The sequence below is a fragment of the Palaemon carinicauda genome, chromosome 17 (assembly GCF_036898095.1).
Source record: "Palaemon carinicauda isolate YSFRI2023 chromosome 17, ASM3689809v2, whole genome shotgun sequence".
Taxonomy (NCBI): Eukaryota; Metazoa; Arthropoda; class Malacostraca; order Decapoda; family Palaemonidae; genus Palaemon; species Palaemon carinicauda.
Genome location: NC_090741.1, coordinates 102,587,060 through 102,614,228, shown reverse-complemented (window position 1 = coordinate 102,614,228; position 27,169 = coordinate 102,587,060). Strand labels below are relative to the sequence as shown.

The window sequence follows — 27,169 nt, the reverse complement described above, 5'->3', positions numbered from 1 at the left end:
ATGATGGCTAGATGGAGGAGGAGGATGCTGAAAGAGACTCCGCCAAACGCAGACATCCTTCTCCTTAGGGTGAGCAGAGATATTCGTTCTCCGCGTGTGGTGTCTCACATGTCTTCGTTTAGACCCTCTCCTATCGAGGTAGTTCCCCCCGAACTACCGCCTCCCTCCAGACCATCTCCGGAGGAGGAACGTCTAACGAGAGGTTCAGGTCCCTAAGGAACATCAGGCACTCTCCAGACCTTCCCTGCTGGAAGAGTATTTTCCAAGCCATAGGGAACCTAAGGACATGAAGACTATCCCAAGGAATACTAATGCGTGTGAGGTGCTTAGACAGGAGAAGGCTAGAGACTCTCCTGTGGTGGGTCTGTCTTGAGGTGTCCCTTCTGTTGCCGACCCCGACCCCGACCCACTCCAGGCTTTTATGGGTGACACCTTGGAAGTAGATGAGTCCTTGGAATCAGATGATGACAACTTCCACGAGGCTGAATGTTCGAAGATCCAGCCTCAAGATGAGCAACAGGAATCCGAATCTGCCTTCCGGCAGGTCCTTGCCTACATGAAGGTTGTGAACGGACTGTCTAACCCAGGTGTAGCTCCTCGTGAATGTAGGAACACAGTCCTGTACCATGTTTTTGGTACGTAGAGACCCCCTAAGACCAGTTCTGCCATGCCCTGGTCTAAAGGCCTAACAGCAGCCAGGGAGAAGGCATTCTCTCAGGTCACTGGCTCCTGTAGCTTCCTTCGTGCTGGTTCATCGTCTCTACTCCTCCACCTCCCTTTGTCCAACAAATGAGGCACTACATAGTCGAAGGTGAACCTCTCCCAGCTTTGACGTTGGATCCCTCTGTGGATTCTTGAGAGGGATCCCCATAGAGAGGCTTGTCAGTCTTCCATGCTCCTTCTCGACCTCTGAGCTGATCAACATAGAAAAGGTCATAAAGTACGCCATGCAGGCTGCTTCATGGCTGACCTATGGTGGAGCTCAGTAGGTCACCTTGTACAAACTGAGGACTGGTCCAAGGAATCTACAAGGAAGTCTACAGAAACTTTTCTCTTGTCCGTCACTTGCACGTTGGAGTTCCTTTCCCGCATGGTAGTCAACCTGTGGGCAGATGTGATCCCCAAGAGACGAGATGTGGTGATTGAAAGGTTCCATAGACAAGTTCCTAGAGGCGAGCTGTCTAAGCTTAGAAACTACTTTCTAGAAGGAATCTCTCTCTTCAGTCCGGAAGCCGTCGAGAGGTCGGCTGACCGCTGGAGAAAATCTACCAAGGATTCTCTTCTCCAAAGGACCTTGACAACTAGGTCCTATGGGAAGGCTCCTCCACCTCCTAAGAAGCTGCCGCAGTCCAACAAACCCTTAACCAGTAGGACAGCAGGGTCCTCTAAAAAGGTGTCATGATAGCCCTTTCCTGCTAAAGACCAAAAGGGCTCTAGATTCCCCAGAGGAGGTAGAAGTAGCGTTAGAGGCACTCCTGTTAAGGGAGGCATTCCTCTTACTAGCCCACTGGGGAGGGGTTGCCTGTAACGCTGCTGGCAGAGGTGGATGCATCTCGGGGTCAATCCTTGGACAATCTCAGTGATTTGTGTAGGGTATCGCATCCTGTTCACACACTCTTTCCCTCCACTGACTCAGGATCCAGTCCCATCAAGCTCTTATGCAAAGGGATCCAAAGTCCAGACCATGTTGGAGAAGGGTACTCTCCAAGAGGTCCTCGATGGGTCCGCAGGCTTTTTCAGTTGACTCTTTCTTGTAAAGAAGGTGTCTGGAGGCTGGAGACCAGTCATTGATCTCTTGACCTTGAAAAAGTTTGTTCTACAAACTACGTTTAAGATAGAGACGGCAAACATTATCATTCAGGCAGTAAGGCCTCAGGACTTCATGTGCACCCTGGGTCTTAAAGACGCATACTTCCAAATCCCAGTCTATCCGTCATCAAGGAAGTATCTTTGGATCATACACGAGAACAGGCAATACTAGTTCAAAATGCTGTGTTTCACCTTTTGACAGCACCTCAGGTCTTTACGAGAATATTCGCCCTAGTGTCATCTTGGGCTCACAAAATCGGCATACGTCTTTTTCGGTACCTAGAGGATTTGTTGATTCTAGCAGACTCACTGACGACCCTTCTTTGCCACAGGGTCAGGTTGCTCGAGTTTTGTCAGGATCTGGGGATCGTGATAAATCTCGAGAAGTCATCTCTGCAACCCTCTCAAACACTGGTATACCTGAGTATGATAATCAACACTAATCTTCAGAAACTCTTTCCATCAGATGACAGAGCACACAAGCTGAGGGAAGTGCCAAGCCCCTTACTCAGACAAGAGGAGCTTCCAGCCCGACAGTGGTTGTGTCTTGTAGGTTACCTGGCATCCCCGGTCCGTCTAGTGCCCAATGGTTGCCTCGGTACGATCTCTCCAGTGGCAACTGAAATCTAGGTGAAACCAGTACACTGGTTCCCTTGATACTCCCGTTCCCATAGGATGGGATCAAGGACGGATCTTCAGTGGTGGCTGCCAGTGGAGAACATCCGCAAAGGGATAGACCTTCTCGTCCCTCCAACGGAATTGATGCTCTACACAGACACATCAAAAGAAGGGGCCACATGCTGCACCACATAGCCTCCGTTCTTTGGTCCCAGTCCTAAAGGTACCAACATATCAACCTCCTAGAGATGAGAGCTGCCTTTGTAACATAATTGATAGGCATATCCCTTCTCTTGTGCTAAGGTACCGAGTGAAGGACAAACCATGGTTCAATGAAGATTGTAGACGTGCTTATTTGGAGAAGCTGGAGGCCTCTCACCTTTGGAAGGGTAATAGATCAGATTTGACCTGGAACAATTACAGTATACTCAGCTTCGAACTTTTGCTCAGAGAGTTTATGCCTCAACTGAAAAGTACAATTTAACCATAAAAGAAACCCTTTCTGGTACTGCTCAGGAACATAAATGGTGGTCTACCCTTAAATCTGCACTCTTTGGTGTAGATGCAACAGTTCTTCCTTTACTTAAACCAGATGGCTCAGTCACTCACTGTCCAAAGGAAAAGGCAACCCTTTTGGCTGATGTTTTTGACAGTAAACAGAGTAATGAAAAACTTGAACTTCCTCATTCCTGTTTTCCTGAGGCTAAACTAACTAGTTTAGCTTTTCGATCTCGTGAGATTAAAGCTCTGTTGATGGACCTTGATGCTTATAGAGGTGTAGACCCAAATGGTATTTTTCCTTTGTTTTTTATGAAGACAGCAGATTTCTTAGCTCCAAAGTTATCTGTTATTTTGTGCAAATTAACAAGAAGAAGAGCTTTTAGCACTTGTTGGAGAATTGGTAATGTTACTCCTCTGTGTAAATCTGTTTGTGGTAGCTCAAGTCCCACTGATTACCACCCAATTTCCATAACTCCCATATTATCTAAAGTTTTTGAACGTCTTCTGGCAAAACATCTTAATAGGTTTGCTGAAGGTAATTATCTACTCCCTAGTTTGCAATTTGGTTTTCGTAAAGGCCTTGGAGCATGTGATGCCCTTCTTACAATCTCCAATGCTGTACAGAAATCCCTTGATTGTGGTCAGGAAGTTCGTATGATTGGCCTTGATTTTAGTGCTGCCTTTGACTGTGTTAATCATGAGGCCCTTGTTTTCCAACTGAAATAGTTGGGAGTGGGTGGGTCGTTTCTTAGCATTATTATTGATTTTTTAAGTAATAGATCTCAAAGAGTTGTTGTTGATGGGCACCATAGTGAGTATAGGAATGTGATATCCAGTGTTTCACAGGGTAGTGTTCTTGGTCCATTACTTTTCATACTATATACACATGACATGTGGTTTGGCCTAGAAAACAATCTTGTTGCATATGCAGATGATGCTACTCTCTTTGCATCAATTCCATACCCTGAATGTAGATCTGGGGTTGGTGAATCCCTTAATAGAGATTTAGCTAAAATTAGTGCATGGTGCAAATTATGGGGTATGAAGTTGAATCCTAACAAAACTCAAAGTATGATTGTAAGTAGGTCAAGGACGGTGGCTCCTCAACATCCGGATCTCAGTATTGATAATGTTTCTTTAAATTTGTATGACTCTTTTAAAATTTTAGGTGTGATTCTCGACAGCAAATTTACTTTTGAGAAACATATTAGGTCTGTGTCTTCTTCAATTGCATAAAAAATAGGCTTATTGAGAAAGTCTTTTAAGATTTTCGGTGATCAATCTATTCTGAAGAAGTGTTTTAATTCTTTCATTCTACCTTGTTTTGAGTATTGTTCTCCTGTCTGGTGCTCAGCTGCTGATTCTCATCTTAATTTGTTGGACAGAAACTTACGGTATATTAGATTTCTTATTCCTGATCTAGATATTAATCTTTGGCTCTGTCGTTCAATTAGTTCATTATGCATGTTGCATAAGATTTTTCATAACTCTGACCATCCTTTACATTCAGATCTCCCTGGACAATTCTATCCTGTTCGTAATACTAGGCAGGTAGTTAATTCTAATAGCAAGGCCTTCTCCATCATGAGACTCAATACTGCACAGTATTCTAGAAGTTTTATTCCAGTTGTCACCAAGTTGTGGAATGATCTTCTTAATCGGGTAGTTGAATCAGTAGAACTTCAAAAGTTCAAAGTTGGGGCAAATGTTTTTATGTTAACCAGGCTGACATGAGTCTTTTTATTGTTTATATAGTACATATCTGTTTTTTACTTTAATAGTTTATATAGGACATATCTGTTTTGACGCTGTTACTGTTTTTAGAATGATATATTGTTAATTTATTCTCATCATTTATTTATTTCCTTATTTCCTCTCCTCACTGGGCTATTTTTCCCTGTTGGAGCCCTTGGGCTTATAGCATCTTGCTTTTCCAACTAGGGTTGTAGCTTGGCTAGTAATAATAATAATAATAATAATAACAGTTCCAACAGTGCCTGGTGGGTCACTCCCTGGTGTTGATAAGCGGCAACACCATGGTAGTGTCTTACATAAACAAACAAGGTGATACCTTATAAACAAACAAGGTGGTACCTTTTTGCAGCTCTCATGCCATCTAGCTGTAAAGACACTGCGATGGTCAGAAAAACATTCGGTGTTTCTATCAACACGCTTCATTCCGGGCAAGATGAATGTGTTCGCTGACAACCTGGGTAGAGCGACTCGGATACTGCCCTTCAAATGATCTTTGAATCATCTGATAGCCATTATAAGTCCTGACTTTGTGGGGTTTACCGACTGTGGACCTGTTTGTAACGTTCCTGAACTTTAGGCTCCTGCTTTACTGTTCTCTAGTCCTAGACTCTCAGACTCTCTAGCAAGATGCATTCCAACCACGGTGGGGCAACATCGATGTGTACACATTTCCCCCCTTCTGTCTGATGAAACAGGTGCCCAACAAGACCAGGGCATCCAACAATCTTTGCATGACTCATAGCTCCACTATGGCACCACCCAGAATGGTTTCCAGATCTTCTGCAGCTCCTGGTAGAGCTACCAATGGAACTTCCTTCACAACCAGATCTACTCGGACAACCACACGTTAAGATCTTCCGTAAAGCAGTAACTTCCACGTGTCTTTATGCGTGGATACTATCGAGCATTTCCTTTCTTAGAGAGGCTTTTTGCAATGAGTTGCAAAAACAATGTCTGAATACTTCCAAAGATCTTCGTCAATCTACCAGGCAAAGTGGACAGTCTTGCATGGTTGGCTTTGTGGAAGAGATATCTCTTCCCTCGATGCCACTATTCCTATGATAGCCGAGTTCCTTGTTTCCCTTCGCGAGGAAAAGCTTCTCTTGGTCTTGGCAGTGAAAGGCTATCGCTCAGCCTTAAGCATGACGTATAGACTGAAAGAAATTAACCTTTCCTCTTCGTTGGAATGGTCTCTCATACGAAGCGATGAGATCACTTGTCACCAGTCGGAAGTTAGACTTCCTCCTTGGAACGTGGTTTGAGTCCTTCGGTCACAAAGGGCCCTCCTTATGAACCATTGTGCCAGGCAACAGATCTCCATCTCACTTTAAAGACGGTGTTCCTTCTTGCCTTAGCTTCAGTAAAGAGAGTTAGCGAACTTCATGGTCTTTCCTACAACGTCTCCCATTCAAGGGGATGGGGAGGGGGGGAGATGACACTCTGCTTTGTCCCCAAGTTTATTGCAAATTCAAAATCCATCCGTCAAGGATACTAGGTTTGGGGCCTTTCGGATATCAAGTCTCCGTTCTGTAACTGATTTCCCAGATCAACAGTTACTATGCCCAGTGAGAAATTTAAAATATCTTTAACGCACTGCAGCAACTATTTCCTGCGTGCCAGCCCTTTTTGTTAGCACAGGGAGGGTCAAGAGGAGGATCACAAAGAACGCTATCCCTGCCTGGATCCGTATAGTCATTGACCTTGCACTGAATAATCCTCCTACTTGTCGACCTAGAGTTCATGATGTCAGGGGCATAAGCACGTCCCTGGCGTTCAAATGTATCTATGAGCGGGCGTGTGGAAATGTCAAACCACTTTCACTGCCCACTACCTGCAAGACGTGACCTGAGGAGAATGGATACTTTTTCCATTGGTCCTGTGGTGTCTGCACAACAGGTGGTTTACAATACCACAGTCTCCTTGCTGGACAGGTAGCAGATGGTTTAAGGTATTAGTTACCTGGGATTAGTCTGTATAAATGTTAAGAATGACTGGCTCTTTTCATTTCCTTCATCTGCCCCTCTCTTAGGGAACAGCACCATGAGTCCTCCGCACGCTGGCCTCATCGATCTGGAGGTAATAACCATTTCTCTAGTGTAACATGGTATAGTCTTCATACTTGTACACGTCTATGTTTGAACCACATTCCTATTTACAAACATGAAATATTCTTACGTAGACGGCCACATTGCTAGTTCCTCACAACCACACAGGTTGCTCAGGCCACTATGGGCACATTACACAATGTCTCCTTTTAGTGAGGTGTCAAGGTTTTTTGATGCCTGAAAACTTTAAATCAATCAATCAATCAAGGTTTTTTCCTAATTACACTCTAACCTGTACAGATTGAAACCTGAGTAATAAGCAAGCCAGAGGTCGGACTACCGCCCCACTAAAGGGCGAGTCATACCTATTAGATAGGGTTAGGTTTGTCAGCGTAGGAACAAAAGACAAATTTGGAAGTGATTTGTATTTTTCCTAATGTACAAACCTTTAGCTATTTGATAGGGATTATTTTTCGGCCATTAAGACTTAAATACGAGGTGGCAACCACCCAATCACTAGTTAGTGGGAGGGTGGTGAGGGTACCCGTGGTAACCGAGTACTCCCACTCGCTCACGCAGCAGTAGTATCTTACCCCTTTTGATTGTAGGAAGGACTTATTTATGTTACACTTCCTGCTTCAACCACCCCAAGCACAATTAAAGGTCAAAAGTGCTAAATCATGCCGACTGACAAGTGAGCTGGACTTTCTCCGCACAGTCTGTCGGTAGTTATAACTACGCTGTTAAGTTTTAATGACCGTTCCTGTTAAGAAAAATACAGTTTATTTAAAAAATTTGTGGTATTGTGCTGTGCTTGTTTGCTTTTCATTAGATGTCAAGACATCAGCAAAAATAATTCATTTTTTATTTTTTTTAAGGTATTGATCAATATACTGTACTATAATTACTATGAATTTGCAATTATATTTCAGATTTCAAGTGTTCCTTTTTCTCTTGAGGATAAATGCACCAAATTTATTTTACTTTGTTTGAAAGTAATACTAAAACAAAAAACAAACAGATATAAGTCTCAGTTTTCTTATAAGAAGTGTTGAATGTTGCATTTCTGTTGCCAAATCTTTACCCTTAATGTTGAAATTATCACTTATTAATTGCATTTTTTTCAATATTTAACTTAGCCGGTGATTATAATAGCTGCAACTCTGTTGCTCGACAGAAAAACTCTACGTAAAAAATTCGCCAGCGATCGCTACACAGGTAGGGGGTGTACTCAACAGCGCCATCTGTCGTTCAGATACCCATTACTCATTGTAAACAAAGAACTCAATTTTCTCTCTGTCGGGCTACCGGCAAGACCTACTAATTCGCTGTTGCTAACTGGATTTGTTTTCACAACTATTTGGTGAAGTACACTATTCTAGTTTTGAGCTTTCGCTATGCAGGTGTTTTATCTTCATCTTAAAAACTTGAACTCGTTTTGGATAGATTTAATTATGGTGACAAAGAGAGTATGGACTTTCTTTCACTTTTAAATGGCCGACCCTTCCCTTAGACGGAAGTGTGTTTAGGCTTTTAGTAATTATCTTATCACGTTATAGATTTTCCTATATATATTTTATATCTCTCCGCCTTTATTAGGCCTCTTCGATTAACTTTCCATTTTTTATAAACATAAAAATAAATTTTAATGCTTTGTTTATATAGAACTTTCCTGAGAGTAGGCGGTCCTAACTTGGAAACCGAAGTTAATCAACATTGAGCCCTTTATATCGTCTTTAGCTTTTAAAGAGCTAAGGATTTAAAACTTTTTAAATGTAATTTTTTATGAAAGAATTTCTTTGATAGTCTTCATACTGTTTTCAAAGATGAACTAACGTTTAGTTTTTTATGCTACGCAGTTGTTGACGTTCAGGATGTTCAACATGCGCTCTATCGTTATGATAGAGAGAGAGTGTATCACGGTTTCACTTTGCAGTAAGAGTAAATCGATTCTGACGTTTTGTTCATTCTTTCCTAGCTTAAATGTTTTAAATTCTATTTTAAAGGAACTTTTTATTTGAAAAACCTTTCAGTTTTCCTTTAGTCAAATAACATGTTTTTTTTTTACGATATATAATTGGGCTCTTCTCTTAGGTGCGAAATCAAGAGAGAAAGAGAGAGAGAGATAGAGACGGAGGGAGAGAGAGGAGAGAAAACGTTCCGTTCAAGCGGATAACGTTGTTCTCGTGTTACTCACGTCCCTAGTCGCTGTACGGAGAGGAAGGATAAAACGTTTTTAGGTTTTTATTCTCGTCCCCAGGCTATGTGCGGTGAGAGATTGAAAACGTAGTTATATGAACTAGTGTTTAGTCTCTTTCCCAGCCACTGATTTTTCTTTTTATCTTAAAATATGTTTTCTGTTTTTTGCTGGTATTATGAGCTTGCATTATACGACTAATTTCGCAATTACTACCTTTTAATGAAGGGTAGAATTGCGTGTTTCAGGTAGAAATAAGTGCAAAACAGAAAATCGAAGTGATAAAGTGATATGCGCAAAGTGTTACAGTGTTGCGTCCGAGGGTTCGTCTGTTCGTGCCTGTCGTTCACCTAGTCCGGGACCTCTTACGAGCTCCCAAGCCCAGGGGAGAAGTAATGTCAAACGACTTATGGGTTCGAGAGGCCTTGACCAACGAACAGACGTTTTTCCCTCTATGGTATCAGGTGTATCTTACCAAGATCTCCCCTACCATAAGACGAGAGAGACGTTGTTTCTCCTCGCCATCCGTAGGCTTTTCGCATAAGAAACCTGTCACAAGGTTTTGGAGCCCTTGAGCGAAAGTCAGTCCTTTCAGGACAGGTCCAGCGTCCTGGTTACAGCCATTAGGACAGCTCTGACCCTATGCAGTCATCGGATAACTGCTCGCCGCCTAACAAAAGCGTAACACAGACTCCGAGAGTCTTTTTTTGTAGGCAAAGTGTTGCGGTCACAGACGTTACCCTCGTCTATTACCACAACCATTTCCGTTGATCCTTAAGGGGTTGTATGGCAAAACATGCAGTATATGCTTGCCTCCTTTATGGAAGACTATTCTGCTGATTAGTCCGTTGAGTCTAGCCGTTTATCTCATCGATATCCTGGCTTTCAGCCAACCTAACGTTCCTTTGTGCTTACTGTTGACGTTGGCGTAGCTTAGTCACGTCAGTCAGGTTGTTTAGAACCACACTCGATGCAGTCTAGTGTGGTTTTTCAGCCGCATTTGGACGTTAGGCCACTGGCTGATGCTCCTGTTGACGTTCAAGACGTTCACTAACAATCGGAGTTGACTTGTTTTGACGCTGTGCGTCAACCTCTGCATTCTAGAGTTGTTTTGACTGCTCAGTCTAGGCAGTCAAAGCAGTCTCGAGTGGACGCTGTGCGTCCTCACGCACCTATTGTGGTTGACAGTTCAGTTGTTGACAGTTCACAGACTGTCAAGCAGTTACATGACGTTGCGTTCTGGTCCGCTACTAATGCACCAGTAAGAGACTCAGCTTTTATCGGACAAGGTTCCTGTAGATGAGGAAGTTGCTGTTCTCCCTCCTACTGATATTCCCTTGAGGACTCTGTCAGATGGAGAGGAGCCTAAAGCTGCTTAGCCTCCTATGGACTTTAATTAAATCATGATGATTTTTTTTAAGGATCTTCGTCCGGATCTTTTTGTAACTGCTGCTCCTCGTTCGCCTAAACGTCAGAGCTTACACTAGGCCTAGCTACTTCGAAGCCGTTGTTTTTAAGCTAGTGCTCTCTCGCTCTCCTAGAGAGCGTTACGTTGGCTAGGCGACTGGTTTTTCACCAGGAGGAGTTTGGGGGATACAGCCTTTGCTTTCCCTTCTTTTAAACTGGTTTATAGAGCGAGAGTCTGATATGACACGAGAGAAGTTCTCGGCTTGGGAGTTCATGCCTCTGCCCAGATAGACTTCTCAATTCTGGTAGACTCTCCCTGGCGCCTAGCCAGGAGACGCTCCAAGTTGTTTACAGGTCAACTTCACAGCTGTTGTCGAGCCTTTGAAGTTTTGCTGTACTATTATGTCACGCATAACAAGGCTTTCAGGGATGGTAAACGGTTCCGCCTCAGTCGCTAACCCCGTCTGTTGCCACACCTGCTCCCGTAGACCCTAAATGGGCTTTGCTGCAAGAAATACAGTCCAAGCTTGCGTCCTTGATAGAGGACTTAAATGTGGAGAAGAACCTTCTGGCCAACAACCTTCCAACCGGTCGGTTGTGTGCCCTGTTGACGCTGAGGTAACCTACTCGCGTCTGCCAGTTGAGGTGGTTACTCCACCGATGCGACCCAGTGTGGGTTGCTAGCCGCACGTTGACATTAAGCGACGCTCGGAGGTGGTTTTTGACGTTCAGGACGTTCAACAACCAGCAGAGGTGACTTGCTTTGACGCAGTGCGTCAACCTCAGCAACCCGGTAGGGTGTTGACTGCACAACCCAGACGGTCTAGACAGTCTCGGGTTGACGCTGTGCTTCCTCGCGCACTCATGGTTGTTGACAGTTCACAGACTGTGCAGCAGTTCCATGATATTGCGTCCGGCTCCGTCACGCATCCACCAGTGCGACCGGATTCAGCGAGCCAGACGTTGCCTACTCCGTTGCCGTTTCCTCATCAGTTTCGGATGAGGAACCCTCTGATGAGGACGTTGCTGAACAACAAGACGATCAGCCCCCAGCCCTGCTATCCATCCAGAAGATGCTGAAGAAGGAACGCTGCTCAGTCAGGCTGTGGATGAGTCTGATAGGGACACTGTCATCCGTGGATCAATTTGTGTCACTAGGAAGACTACACCTCCGTCCTCTTCAATACCATCTAGCTTTTCACTGGAAAAAGGACAAGACGCTAGAAGCGGTCTCGATCCCGGTTTTCCGAAAAGATAAAGTCTTGTCTGACTTGGTGAAAGGACAATATCAACCTAAGAGAGGGTCTTCCCCTGGCTGTTCAGACTCCCAGCCACGTTCTCTTCTCGGACGCATCGGACGTAGGCTGGGGTGCGACATTAGACGGTTGGGAATGCTCGGGGATATGGAACTCGAGTCAAAGGACAATGCATTTCAACTGCAAGGACCTACTGGCAGTACGTCTGGCCTGGAAAAGCTTCAGGTCTCTCCTTCAAGGCAAAGTGGTGGAGGTGAACTCGGACAACACCACGGCTTTGGCGTACATCTCCAAGCAAGGAGGGACCTACTCTGACGTTGTACGAGATCGCAAGGGACCTCCTCACCTGGTCAAAAGGTCTAAACATATCACTAGTAACGAGGTTCATCCAAGGCAACTTGAATGTCATGGCAGATTGTCTCAGTCGGAAGGGACAAATAATTCCAACAAAATGGACCCTCCACAAGGATGTATGCAAGAGACTTTGGGCCACCTGGGGCCAGCCAACCATAGATCTCTTCGCAACCTCGATGACCAAGAGGCTCCCAATATTTTGCTCTCCAATCCCGGACCCAGCAGCAGTTCATATAGATGCCTTTCTCCTAGATTGGTCACATCTAGATCTATATGCATTCCCTCCTTTCAAGATTGTCAACAAGGTACTGCAGAAGTTCGCCTCTCACGAAGGGACAAGGTTGACGTTAGTTGCTCCCCTCTGGCCCGCGAGAGAATGGTTCACTGAGGTACTTCGATGGCTAGTAGACGTTCCCAGAACACTTCCCCTAAGGGTGGACCTTCTACGTCAGCCACACGTAAAGAAGGTACACCAAGGCCTCCACGCTCTTCGTCTGACTGCCTTCAGACTATCGAAAGACTCTCGAGAGCTAGAGGCTTTTCGAAGGAGGCAGCGAGAGCAAGGAGAACATCCACCCTTAGAGTCTACCAATCGAAGTGGGAAATCTTCCGAAACTGGTGCAAGTCAGTATCCGTATCCTCGACCAGTACCTCTGTAACTCAAATAGCTGACTTCCTCTTATATCTGAGGAAAGAACGATCTCTTTCAGCTCCCACTATCAAGGGTTACAGAAGCATGTTGGCATCAGTCTTCCGTCACAGAGGCTTAGATCTTTCCAACAATAAAGATCTACAGGACCTCCTTAAGTCTTTTGAGACCACGAAGGAGCGTCGTTTGGTTACACCTGGTTGGAATTTAGACGTGGTACTAAGATTCCTTATGTCAGACAGGTTCGAGCCGCTACAATCAGCCTCCCTAAAAGATCTCACCTTAAAGGCTCTTTTCCTGGTATGCTTAGCCACAGCTAAAAGAGTCAGTGAGATTCATGCCTTCAGCAAGAACATCGGATTCTCATCTGAAACGGCTACATGTTCTCTACAACTTGGTTTTCTAGCCAAAAACGAGCTGCCTTCTCGACCTTGGCCAAAATCGTTCGATATTCCAAGCTTATCGTATGGTTGGAAATGAACTAGAAAGAGTCTTATGCCCTGTAAGAGCTCTTAAGTTCTATTTAAAACGAACTAAACCTTTACGAGGCCCGTCTGAAGCTTTATGGTGTTCAGTTAAGAAACCATCTTTGCCTATGTCAAAGAATGCTTTATCCTAGTTTATCAGACTGTTAATACGAGAAGCTCATTCCCATCTGAATGAGGAAGACCAAGCTTTGCTGAAGGTAAGGACACACGAAGTTAGAGCTGTCGCAACTTCCGTGGCCTTTAAACAAAATAGATCTCTGCGAAGTATAATCGACGCAACCTATTGGAAAAGTAAGTCAGTGTTCGCGTCTTTTTATCTTAAGAATGTCCAGTCTCTTTACGAGAATTGCTACACTCTGGGACCATTCGTAGCAACGAGTGCAGTAGTGGGTGAGGGCTCAACCACTACAATTCCCTAATTCCATAACCTTTTTAATCTTTCTCTTGAAATGTTTTTATTGTTGTTTTTGGGTTGTCCGGAAGGCTAAGAAGCCTTTCGCATCCTAGTTGATTTGGCGGGTGGTCAAAGTCATTTCTTGAGAAGCGCCTAGATTAGAGGTTTTGATGAGGTCCTGTTGTATGGGTTGCAACCCTTGATACTTCAGCTCCTAGGGGTCGCTCAGCATCCTAAGAGGATCGCGAGGCTCCGTAAGGAAGACGTACTTAAAAAGGCAGAGTAATTGTTCAAGTCGACTTCCTTACCAGGTACCTATTTATTTTGTTTAGTTATTTTTATAACTTCTGAAATGAAATAAAAATTCTTAGCTCATATGATGTAAACATTTTTTGCTGGTCTCTACCCACCCCCCTGGGTGTGAATCAGCTATTATAATCACCGGCTAAGTTAAATATTGAAAAATGTTATTTTGATAATAAAATAAATTTTTGAATATACTTACCCGGTGATTATAAATTAAAGGACCCTCCCTTCCTCCCCAATAGAGACACAGTGGACCGAGGAGAAAATTGAGTTCTTTGTTTACAATGAGTAATGGGTATCTGAACGACAGATGGCGCTGTTGAGTACACCCCCTACCTGTGTAGCGATCGCTGGCGAATTTTTTACGTAGAGTTTTTCTGTCGAGCAACAGAGTTGCAGCTATTATAATCACCATGTAAGTATATTCAAAAATTTATTTTATTATCAAAATAACATATTTTGCAGACATTTGACCGTGCTCTGTGTGCTTTACCCATCACGCAGCATAACAGAATATGGCCTCTGTATCTGAAATTTGTTATGTCATATATGATACCTGAAACTGCCGTAAGAGTGTGGAGGAGATATCTCAAGGTATGTGTGACAATACTGTACTCTGTTAAAATAGTATTAGGCTGAGAATGTAAATGATGTACTGTACAGTATTTTATATCAGTATGAGGTTCTTGGTGGAACTATGTTTATCATTTAATGGGAAGGGAAATATTTATATAGAACTGCAATGGGTAATGCAGCAAGATTAGTGGCAGTTGAAAAACTAAAATTATTAGACATGGCTCAGATATTACTTAAAAAAATAGGATTGAATTTTACAGTTTTTTCTTTTTATAATAATGTAACCTTGATTTTGCCATGGATTTGTGGTATTTATTAATAGTTATAATTCCTGTACTGTACTTGATTAACTTATTCATTTGAGATTTTTTTCCTATAGCTTTGTCCGGAGGACACTGAGGATTATATTAACTACCTAATGTCCATTGGAAGGCTGGAAGAAGCTGCCAAAAAATATGAATGGTGTGTAAACACAGACACTTTTACCTCCAAATATGGTAAATCAAAGCATCAACTATGGTCTGAGCTTTGTGAATTGATCTCGAAAAATCCCCAGGTAGGTAAAGTTCTCTTATTCCTTATTTTAATTTTGAAATTGTATCTTGTTGCACTATTGAAAAGCTGAGTTCGTGTATTAAACTTCACTTCCACTTTGGAGCTTTTCAATGTTTCCTCCATTTGTTATTCTTTTTCATTAAAGTTTTTGTATATTTACGGGTAAAGTTTGGATGGTGACCATATCACCAACCTTCTCAAACCTTTGACTGTACAATAGCCACTTTACTCTAGTCATTTGCCATCTTGGGTTAGAATACCCCTACTTGATGGTACACTCAGGTCTTTCTTTCGTTTTAGTTTATTTGGAGTAGCAGGTCTCATCTATTTGTGTTCAGTATTACTTATCTTACACTTTTTTCATTGGTTTTCCTTATATATAATTAGTATTAATTACATGGATCTTACCTCTAAGATATATTGCTTGTATATAGGAATTGCTAGCTTTCAACAATTAAAAGAATATATATACAGTGCTTTACAGTATTCTGGAATTTCCAGCTTGGTATCACTAATCCAGGGCTGTTGAGCCTTGTTTTATACGACACTTGGTGATCAATCCTCCTCCCCATACTCCTCACAATATTTTCATTGCAAATAACTTATCACGTTTTAATGAGTATTGGTCTTTTTACTTGTTATAGTAATAGATACTATATTTACCTTTACGAATATTTGTTTGTTACAGTATTTTAAATCACTGGTATCAGGCTTATTGCAGTAGGCTCTATGTCTTTACCTACCATAGTACAGTATTTGTTAAAATTTTTTAACATACAGTGTAGTCATCCCGTGGTTGTCGTGGATTTCTTCTTCGTGGTTTCGATGATACAGTACTGTACCCATGTTTAGATTCACAAAATTTTAAGTACTAGTTTTGATTCTTCACAACCCCACCTCAGTTAGGATTGCTGCACAGCTGACGTTTCTGTTTCCCCACTTTTTCAACTTTTACTCTCCTCTTGTTTACTTTATATTGTTATTGTAATAACTTGATTCTATCCAGTCTAACATTGATTATAGTAATAATAATGATACTAGTAGTAGTAGTAGTAGTAGTAGTAAAACAGTAATACATAAACAAACAATTAAGTTTTGACAAAGGAAAACTTATTTTGGGGGGAAATTGTGCGTGGTCTCCAAGGACTAGATCAGGGATTGATTGATTGATTGATTTAAAGTTTTCAGGCATCCTGACATCTAAGGTCATTGACGCCGCTAGATTAGGGAATCCAATACAACATGAATACCAAAGAAATATTGTCTCCCCTGCTGTAAGGCCAGTATATCAACATGCAAAACACATACTCAGTATGTATAATGGAGACCCACGAGTTCAGGCTCATTTGAATTCACTACCGCATCTCAGCAGCTGAAATTTGTCTACTGTCTTTCTCTCCCCTTAGGAGATAAAATATGGTGGAATGCTCAGAGATCTTGACAAAAAGTTGACAGTCGAGCAAGAACTGGGCACTGGGCACCACCCCTTGATTTTTTACTGGGCAAGGGGACCCAGCTAGAACCTTAGAATTTCCCTATCTCCTTTTTCTTGAGTATCCGTGTTTCTTCCACCAGTACCCAGTACCAAGTTCTAGATAAATGGAGCAGTATGCTTTCCAGGTAAAATTTTTTTACTTATGCATGGCTACCCTTAAAAGATAAAAAAAATCTAAAGGCTGGTTCTCAAGGAATAATACGTAAGGAAATCCATACTACAGTAGATCTATATAAACAATGGTTTATTTCAAAATGAGAGAAAAAAAAGTTATTAGAAATAATGTGCTACAATATTGAATGAGACTTGACCTGCGATAACTAGACTTAGAAAATGATTAAAAAAAAAAAAAAAAAAATCCAAACGTTGGGCACTTCCGTGCCAATACAACCACCCAATCTCCTCAATAAATACATCTTGGTTCATCACATCAATTCAAATCCCATGGCCCACTTTTATTAATTTGTTCCGTAACTGAAATACAAACCACGCTATTTACATGGGGTAATTACTTCGGCGTAGCTGAATGACGAGCCATAAAAGTTTTAACGAGGGTTTACTACCCTGCCGCTAGTTAGCGGGGGGTAGGGATGGGTAGCTAGCTACCCCCCCCCCACACACTCACACACTGGTGAATGCTTCACTTTACTTTTGGCTCGGGCAGAGAACAGACCTGTCTGCTCTCTCCCTCGCTTTGACTGCCATATTTAATCTGTTTTTGCTTTTTCTTTTCCAGTGTGTTTGAAGTTGGCCTCTACTACTATGCGTACTTGCCCTGGACTTCCCGGCCGCCCTTGTGGAACCTTTATGTCGGCGGTCGACACCGATCCCCACACCTTATGTCCTCACTGTAGGGGCCAGCGGTGTGATAGTGGTAATGTTTGTATAGAATGTAGGGAGTGGTGTACCTCCCAGTGGGAGAGGTTTGCCCGGCGCCGGAAGGAAAAGTCTAAAAGTGATCTTTCTCCTTCAGAGGCTTCTTTGAAGAGAGAAAATTCCAGGACTACTACTTCCGTAGCCCTTTCCTCCTCCGAAGCTCCCCCTCGAGCGGTCTCTTCCGAGAGGCCGGCGAGTGGTAGCGTAGACCGTACTGCTGTTGACCGATCCCAGGGTGTGGGAGAGGTAGTCGCCTCCCATAGCGAGGCGGCTGCCCCTCCTCCCCTGGAGGAGGATTTGAATATGTCTAATCGTGATTTGTTACAGCTTTGGGCTTCCTTGGTGCTGCAGGGTTCTCCCTCCATGGAAGCCCTGTTTGACATGATCAAACTTGATGCAGCTGTCAAACAATCGCCAACTACAGCAGGGATAGATCCTCTGTCTGTGGTTGACGTTGTTGTGACGGAGACATCTCGTGGGTCTAGTCAAACCCCCGTTCCTGTTGCTGAGGTAGCTGACGGCTTAGATTCCCCCTCCGAACACCTTTCAAGGGAGGATCTAAGTCCCACGGTCTCTCCTGCCGGTGATTCTCCTCCTCGGGGGAGTTCACTTACAGAGACTCCTCTGCGGAGGCCCCTTGATGGTCAGCTTGCTGATCCAACGGCCCCTCGTGGGCGTATAAGGCGGAAGGCTCGTCCTCCCCTTCGCCGTAGAGGCTTTCCTTCCCCTCACAAGGGAGTTAGGAGGCGCCTCTTCGGCTCGTTGTCACCACAGTCCTCTGCGGAGGAGACGACTCGCCGTTTGCCAATCCTGCCAGCTACCACCTTAGACCTCTCCGGGGATCATTCGCGATCCCCTACGGATGATGGTTGTCCTTCGGGACCCTGTGACCAGTCTCCCTCCAGACCTGCTGACTTGCCGTCACCCTTTGATGTTGCGGATGCGCGTTGCGCACCACCTGATCCTGCCACTACGCAGGCACTGGGCCCTTCGTGGCTTAAGGGCCTTGAGTGCAAAACAGCGCCTCTTGCCCCTCAAGCGCCAGGTTCTTCCTGCGCGCCCTCCTGCTGCTGCCGCTGTTCCTGTCTTAGCGCCACAGCGCTCACCTGCGCGCGAGTGCGCCCCTGTTCCTGCTACGCACCAGGGTTCCCCTGCGTGCCCACATCCTTCTGCGCCCCGGCGCCCACCAGCAGTTCCTGTTCCAGCGCGCCAGCGCCCACCTGCGCCCCAGCGTTCCTGCCTCGTCACGCGCAGTTCAAGAGGTTCCTACGCTAGCGCACAGGCGCTCACAGGTTCCTCTGGACTCGCAGTTCTAGTCCCAGTGCTCACGCGCTCGCCAACACGCTGTGGCGGGATGTTGCAAAATAACCCCCACACCCTTGAATCACTCTAAACAGACCAATGTCTCCTCAATACAACCTTTCCCCTTACGTTATCAGCAGCGGGACTCTTGGACAAAAGGACAAAAACAAAACAAAACATAACCTTAAAACTATATATTTCTTACAAACTATAATAAATCCAACCAAAATCAACAGCATCAAAAACTTACACTACATATACTATAAATACCATTCAAATAAACGCAAAAAAAAAAAACCTAACAAACTTGAATTACACCGCACACCAACACCAAAAATAAATATATATATATATATATATATGAATTATCTTGTATAAATATTATGGGACACCAACACTGTCGCCACACACAAGCCGGACTGTCTTTACGGCACACTAACACAACTCTGTGTTTAAGAGTTTACTGGGTGGCAGTTTGCCACAACTACTTCCCTGATTGGGATTGTGGTCATTATTAGCACCACCATCATCATCACCATCATCATCATCATCATCATCATCATCATCATCATCATCATCATCAACAGCAATCTGGATTTGATTCGGTCCGGGTCATCAACAATTGTACAAATCAGAGTGGTCGTATCAAATTCCTTATTACAAGCCAATTCGTCAACAATCAATAAATCCACTTTCAAAAATCGCTCTCCAAAGGAGTAAGCTTATCCAAGGAGGAATCACAGCCTGCAGAAATAAAAAAGAAAAACACTTACGAACACTCCTAACTAACTAAACTATCGCACTACAGTAGGGTCCCGAATTAAACGTGTTCGAATTACACGATTCCCCTTTTCCGCGATCGCTATTTTTCAAAAATAAATTTTCTGTATCTGCGAGGCTGTTCAAAGTTCGCGAGTCTAGCACTACAAAATGTATCAAATCTATTGTCTTTCTAAGTATATTGGTAGCCCTAAATACGGTGATTTATAATAAATGTTACAAAACAATATCAACATTACATTTCATTAACATAATTTCATAATGAATAGCCTATTTAAGGATAAAATTCCACATCAACAATGAAATCAACTGTTAACTGTGCGAGTCCAGCTGACAAAATGTAAACAGAAATGTGGTTACGTTCTCGGCAATCTTTATCTTTCTCCAACCTTACGATAATTGTAATGGTAGTGTTAATGATGGTATATTAAAGCATTATTTTTGTTTAGTACAGTATATTTAAAAGCCTTATTTTTCCCTCTGGGCGTTCAAGGTTTTCACGAGTAAACTGGGTTCGTTTATCGGCAGTGAATAGCCTAAACTTCGGTAACGAGTCGTCAATATTTTGTCATATTTTAAACAGTATACATTTGATTTGCAAACATTGGTTTTGTAGAATAGACGGTAAAATAAAATCGAGAGAGAGAGAGAGAGGGGAGAGAGAGAGAGAGAGAGAGAGAGAGAGAGAGAGAGAGAGAGAGAGAGACAGAGAGAGAGAGAGAGAGAGAGAGAGAGAGAGAGAGAGAGAGAGGTTCTCTCTCTCTCTCTCTCTCTCTCTCTCTCTCTCTCTCTCTCTCTCTCTCTCTCTCGATTTTATTTTACCGTCTACTCTACAAAACCAATGTTTGCAAATCAAATGTATACTGTTTAAAATATGACAAAATATTGACGACTCGTTACCGAAGTTTAGGCTATTCACTGCCGATAAACGATAACAAACCCTTTAATGCAAACTAACTGTATCCTTTGATATTCCTCTATATTTATCACGAATTCCTTCTATACCTCCTCAGACACTCTTATTTCAAATATCTAAATTATTCTTATCACAACTAACACCATCTAGTCATTTTCATTCCATTATATCTATTATTCCTCTGGATCTTATTCCCTTTCCTTATTCTGTTTATTCGATGGGATTCGTTTTTCCCTTTACCGTCTTTCAGAATCTATTTTTAGCCACTGGCAACCAAATCCCCCCTTCCCCCGTCTCCTACCGTCTCCCCTGCGAGTCCACCCAGCCTATCTCATCACTCCCCCCACCTTCATCCTCCCCTGTTCTAGGTCTGTAACCTTCTGCGTCATAATATCTCTCTCTCTCTCTCTCTCTCCTCTCCTCTCTCTCTCTCTCTCTCTCTCTCTCTCGTTATACAATACTTACAAATAGATGAAGAAACCAAAATCGGTTTTCTTGAAGTGTCAATTAAATACAAAACGAAAAAATTATACCGTGTATACATCCATTTCAATCATAGCTTAAAATACGGTAACCGATTTCGTCCGCAAACCACTATTATTTAGGAAACACCATTCTATTCCAGAAAATTTTTACTCTTTAAATGTCAATTGCGCTATAACAAAACATGTACTTATGTTGTTAAATTTCGGGTGTGTTTTAAAAATCGAGTATTGCTAACTTATTTTTGTTTTACTTTTGGCTGTGATCACATCAGCTGATGTCTAGCTTCCGCACGAATACAATAACAAAGAATTGTTTACACCATTTCTTAACTTATTCAAACCATCTATACAGTTAATATTACATAAACACCAATGTGTTATAACCTATCATATTTATTGTTTAGTACTTTAAAACCATCCCTCTCTCTCTCTCTCTCTCTCTCTCTCTCTCTCTCTCTCTCTCTCTCTCTCTCTCTCTCCTCTCTCTCTCTCTCTCTCTCTCTCTCTCATCGAACGTTATAGCGGTAACCTAATTGTTCGGTGACTTTAAAAATAGGCCTAGTACTTTCTTCTTTTACCTTTTTTGTATATGGATCCATAATTGAGGTTGGTACAAGTTGACTTATAACTGAAGTTAGGAAAAGTATTTTGGATATGGAAAGGACAATTATCTTTCGTAACAGTTTAGAATTATCGTAAGTTATCGCTCTGTCATTAGCGGCAGTTTGCTATTGTGGATTAAACGCATAAGGAAAAAAGAATTTCCAGCTTTGCTACGAATTTAGGAATTTATATGGATACGGTAAGTAAAATATTTGTAATAACATAATGTTTACTAAATGTTTGTAATATCATTAGTTATGACTTAGATCATGTGTGTTTAATGCATTCGTTTGTTTATTATGATCGAAGATGGAGCGTAAACAAATGGAAGGTTTCCGTTTCAGGCGGCATCATAAAGAAAAACATTTCATAAATGGCATTCATTTCATTTGAAAGTTCTAATAAAAAATAATTAGAACATTGGTAATAACAAATTCAACATATAATCTATACTTGGTAAAATTGCTGTCAATTCAAAAACACAGATGTATAAATGCGTCTGTTTCTTCGTTGTGATCAGAGATAAACGTAAACAAAACATTGGTTGTCGTTTTCTATTGTGCTTTTTAGCGTGTTTAGGAAACGCATGATATAAAATCGCCTTTATTTTGATAATTCTGGATTTTCAATCATACAACAAGCTAGTCTATAGAGTGATGGTTTTGCTATTCACCAGTTGTATTATACAATAGATATGACAAACATTAAAATTTGTCTGTATTTTGGGTTGTGTTATAACGGGAAATATATGGTGTTTACACCTATCCTGGTTGTAATTTTAACCATTTTTCAAGTTATTAGAACTTTAAAGTATATTAAATGTTTTATTTATTTACAAGAACAATTTGATATTATAAAGAAATACAGTATAGTACAAAGAAAGTATTGGAAATGGGTAGTAAACACATTTGAATAGGCAAATTGCTGGTTGCCATGGCCGCAATGGAATTATTTCTGTTAGTTGTGTGTTTCGAAATTCGCGATTTTCCATTTACACGAGGTCATTAATCGACCAAATTCTCGCGTAATTCGGGACCCTACTGTATAATCAAAGATAATTAATAAACTGTTCCTATCATTCACAATCATGACAAGCAAATATACTGTAAACAAAACTGTACTTAATGTTAAAATAAATAATCACTTCCTTGCTGGTAATAAAGAATAATAGTAAATCCAGCAATCACACACACAACCACCTCTATCAGCAGTCAATCAAAAAAAGCATTCGCTCCGAAACATTTACCATTCTCCTAACCTAACTAAAAGTAAACAAACAACCTCATTTATACCAACAGTCTTTCTCACTACAAACAATCGATACAATAACTCTCTCTCTCTCTCTCTCTCTCTCTCTCTCTCTCTCTCTCTCTCTCTCTCTCTCTCTCTCTCTCTCTCAGGATTTGGCAAACAAAAAATAAATAAAAATAAAACAAAAATTAATCCTCCACAACGCCAGCTCGCTTCTACATCTCGGCGTGCTACCCAGGAGGCGCCTAAGCTAGCGCACGGCCGCTCACAGGCACCCCAGGGCTCTCCTTCCAGACCGTGCGATCCTGCATGCGTTCCAGCCGCGCGCGACGCTCCGGTTGCGAGCCCAGTTCCAGTTATCAAGGCGCCCCATGCAACCCTCTAGCGCACACCTGTGCGCCCTAATCTAGCCACGCGTCCTGCTCGCCCACCGCAGCAGCGCACACCAGTGCATTCACATCCTGATGCGCGCCATGTGCGCCCACAATCACCTGCGCGCCCACAAGCTAGTATGCTTGTCCTTTCGGACTAGCGCCTACCTACGCGCCAACGTGCCATCCTTTCCTCGTGCTATCCTGAACCGGCACTCTCGCGCCCTCACCTGGTTCTTCCGGATACGCGCCCAGGCGCCACTGACCTCTTGCACCCTCCAGTGCCGCATCAGGATGCTGCGCATCCTCGTATCCGGCCGCCTCCCGTTCCAGCTCCTGCGCGCCACACGCCCTCGCCATCTCCTACGCGCGACCCTAATCAGGGCCCATCACGCGACCTCCAGCGCAAGCGTCGCCAGGCGGACAGGTCTTCGTCTCGTTCCCCTCCCCGCAAGCGCAGAACAGCGTGCTCGCCGGAGGAGGGGCTGTTCCCGGACAGGTCTAAGGACTCTTCCTTTTCAGCTTCTCAGGTGAACCCGCATTTGTCGACTCCTCCAAGGGATCGAACGATCCCCTTCCCTCCAGAGGGAGTGTCTGACAGCGCGATTGTCAGCCAGCAACCCTGGTTCGGTACCCTGGTCAGAGCTCTTGTGCAGGCGATGAAGCCTGCCCTCTCTGACATGGGCCACAAATCAGTGGCAGCTTCCTTCCCCCTGAAGAGGAAGAGAGGAGTCTCTCCCGTGGAAACACCTCCAAGGCCTATTTTGTTTCCTAGCAGATCCTTGCGCAAGGCTCCTTCCCCCCCCCAGACTTTCTCTCCCTCCCCTGCGGACGAGGATTACCCATCCTCAGGAGATTCGGACGAGCCGGACCGTTCCCCCATCGCACCAATGGGGCGAAATTCCGCCTCTCCCTGAGAAGTCTTCTCATCCAGGGGTGGAAAAGAGCCTGCACCCATCGCTACTCGAGTCCTGTATCCCGCCCAGAAGGGAACCGAAGGACTCTTAAGACGATCCCTAAATCATCAACAAGGATCAGGCAGGAACCATCTAGACCTTCCGAGGATGTCCACGTGTCCCCCCAGGAAGAGCCACTGGGGAAGGAAGACTTCGCTGCCAGTCCTTCAGGAGGAGAGCACCAAGAGTCAGAACACGCCTTCTGGCAAGTCCTGACCCTCATAAGGAACCTCAACGGGATCCCAGACCCTGAGATTCCTCCTCGTGAAGGTAAGGACACGGTCTTGGACCGCGTCTACGACACCCAGAAACCCTCTAGGGCCAGTGCAGCTTTACCCTGGTCTCAGGGGATGAAGAGTGCCAGGGACAAGATCGAGGGCCAGCTCTCTGAGCTTGCTTCCTCCAGCAGATTCAGCGCCTGTAACAAGCTCCTCCTTCCTCCTCGAGTCCATCAGAGGAGGTACTTTGAGATCCTTGAGGAGTCTTGTCTGGGTCTTCCGATTCATCACTCCGTGGAAGAACTCACCGGGGGAGTCCCTCTAGAGAGACTCTCCAACCAGCACGTGTCCTACTCAGCTACTGAGATCCTAAGCCAGGAGAAGGTCGCTAAGTGTGCCATGCAGGCAACTTCGTGGCTTGATATCTGGCTGGGGTCTCTGGGCATCCTGGTGTGGTCTGAGGACCTGTCCAAAGAAAGCACCAGGAAGGCACTGGAGACGCTCTTGCTCTCAGGCACACGGACCATTGAGTTTCTGGTCCACCAAGTCTCGAGCTTGTGGGCCAATACGATTCTCAAACGTTGGGACGCTGTGGCTGAGAGGTTCCACCAGAAGGTTCCCAGTTTGGAGATTAGCAGGCTCGACACTCTTCCGTGTTCGGTAAGAGTTTGTTTGAGCCTAAGGACGTGGAGCTTACCGCTGAGAGGTGGAGGAAGTCCAACCAGGATTCCCTCATCCATAGGGCCCTGACATCGAGGCCCTACAAACCTCTAGCGGCTCAACAGCCCCGTCCAGCTAAGGACACGAAGAAGACCACTGCAGCGAAGCCGAAGGTGTCTAAGCCCTTTCCTGCCAAGAGCAGAAGGAGCAAGAAGTCCTCCAGGGGAGGCAAGAACCCTAGAGGTAACAGCCGAGGCCGTAAACGCTAGGGTTGGCAGTCCCCCGGCATGTCCACCAGTGGTGGGATGCCTACAAAGTTGTGCGACAAGGTAGCAGCAACTCGGGGCAGATACCTGGACGATTTCCGTGATCGCTCAGGGTTATTGCGTCCCGTTCACAGCCTCTCTACCTCCCCTGACAGCGAATCCAGTGTCATTGAGCTCTCTTGCCATGGGATTGGCAAGAGGGCAAGCCCTTTGGGCAGAAGTCCAGACCATATTGAAGAAGGACGCTCTCCAGGAGGTTGTAGACGGGTCCCCAGGCTTCTACAGTCGACTCTTTCTTGTGAGAAAGGCGTCTGGAGGCTGGAAACCAGTCATCGACCTCTCAACCCTGAACGGGTTTGTCAAGCAGACTCTGTTCAGTATGGAGACGGCAGACACGGTCAGACTCGCAGTGAGACCACAAGACTTCATGTGTACACTGGACCTGAAGGACGCATACTTCCAGATCCCAGTCCATCCGTCTTCACGGAAGTACCTAAGATTTTGCCTAGACAACAAGATCTACCAGTTCAAGGTGCTGTGCTTCGGTCTCTCCACAGCCCCTCAGGTGTTCACCAGAATGTTCACTCTGATCTCTTCGTGGGCTCACAGGATCAGCATCTGTCTCCTTCGTTATCTGGACGACTGGCTGATCCTAGCGGACTCGGAGGCAACCCTTCTTCGCCACCGAGACAAGCTCCTCAAAGTTTGCCAGGATCTAGGGATCATGGTAAACCTCGAGAAGTCCTCTCTGCAGCCCTCTCAGAAACTGGTATTTCTAGGCATGATCATAGACACCAATCTCCACAAAGCCTTCCCATCAGACGACAGGATAGCAAGGCTGAGGAAGGTCACGAGGCCTTTCCTCAATCGAGAAGAACTCCCAGCCCAATCGTGGCTACGTCTCCTCGGCCACATCTCCTCCCTGGCCCGTCTCGTTCCCAAAGGTCGCCTCAGAATGAGATCCCTCCAGTGGCGACTCAAGTCGCGGTGGAATCAAGGTCATGATTCCCTGGACACTTTGATCCCTATGGGTCCTGCGGAACGGACGGACCTCCAGTGGTGGGTGGCGGACAAGAACCTACGAAAGGGAGTGGATCTTCTCGTCCTTCCCCCAGATTTGATGTTGTTCTCGGACGCATCAAAGAAAGGGTGGGGGGCCCACGTTCTGACCCACAGGACCTCAGGCCTGTGGTCAGAATCAGAAAAGTACCTTCACATAAACCTGCTAGAAATGAAAGCCGGGTTCCTGGCACTTTAGAAGTTCCACCAAGTCCTGGCGGGCCACTCTGTAGTGGTGATGAACGACAACACCACGGTGGTGCCTTATATCAACAAGCAGGACGGTACCTTTTCGGAACAGCTATCCCATCTTGCAGTAGAGATCCTGAGATGGTCCGAAGTCCACTCGATCTCGCTAGCGGCTCGCTTCATTCCAGGCAAAAGGAATGTGCTCGCCGACAGTCTGAGCAGAGCGACGCAGATAGTGAGTACCGAATGGTCTTTGGATCCTCAAGTAGCCAACAAAGTCCTGACTTTGTGGGGTTCCCCGACGGTGGATCTGTTCGCTACAGCGCTGAATTTCAAGCTCCCGCTGTACTGCTCCCCGGTCCCAGACCTCAGGCTCTCTGGAAGGATGCCTTCCAACAACGGTGGGACAACGTCGATGTGTACGCCTTTCCCCCATTCTGTCTGATGAGGAGGGTGCTCAACAAGACCAGAATATCGGTCAATCTTTCAATGACCCGGATATCTCCACTATGGCATCATGCAGAATGGTTCCCGGAGGTTCCGAGAGAACTCCCTCCACGTCACGAGCTACTCAAACAACTACACGCTAACATCTTCCACAAAGCCGTAGCTTCGCTTCGACTTCACGCCTGGAGACTATCCAGCATCTCCTCACAGAGAGAGGATTTTCGCAACAAGTTGCGAACAGGATGTCTGGTCACCTGCGCAAGTCATCCGCAGGGGTCTACCAGGCGAAGTGGCGAGTCTTCTTTGGTTGGTGTCGTGGAAGGGGTATCTCTCTCCTCGATGCCACTATTCCAGCAATAGCGGAGTTCCTCGTGTATTTGCGGGA

General features: G+C 44.5%; 1 protein-coding gene across 1 annotated transcript in view; it reads left to right on the top strand.

Moving 5' to 3' along the window:
• Positions 1–27,169, top strand: part of LOC137656873 (pre-mRNA-splicing factor SYF1-like) — a 118,289-nt gene that overhangs the window by 16,218 nt on the left and 74,902 nt on the right. Inside the window, exons 2-3 of the mRNA XM_068391243.1 lie at positions 14,245–14,373; positions 14,735–14,911. Of these exons, the coding sequence (XP_068247344.1) occupies positions 14,245–14,373; positions 14,735–14,911 (306 nt within the window). The remainder of the gene's footprint in view (positions 1–14,244; positions 14,374–14,734; positions 14,912–27,169) is intronic.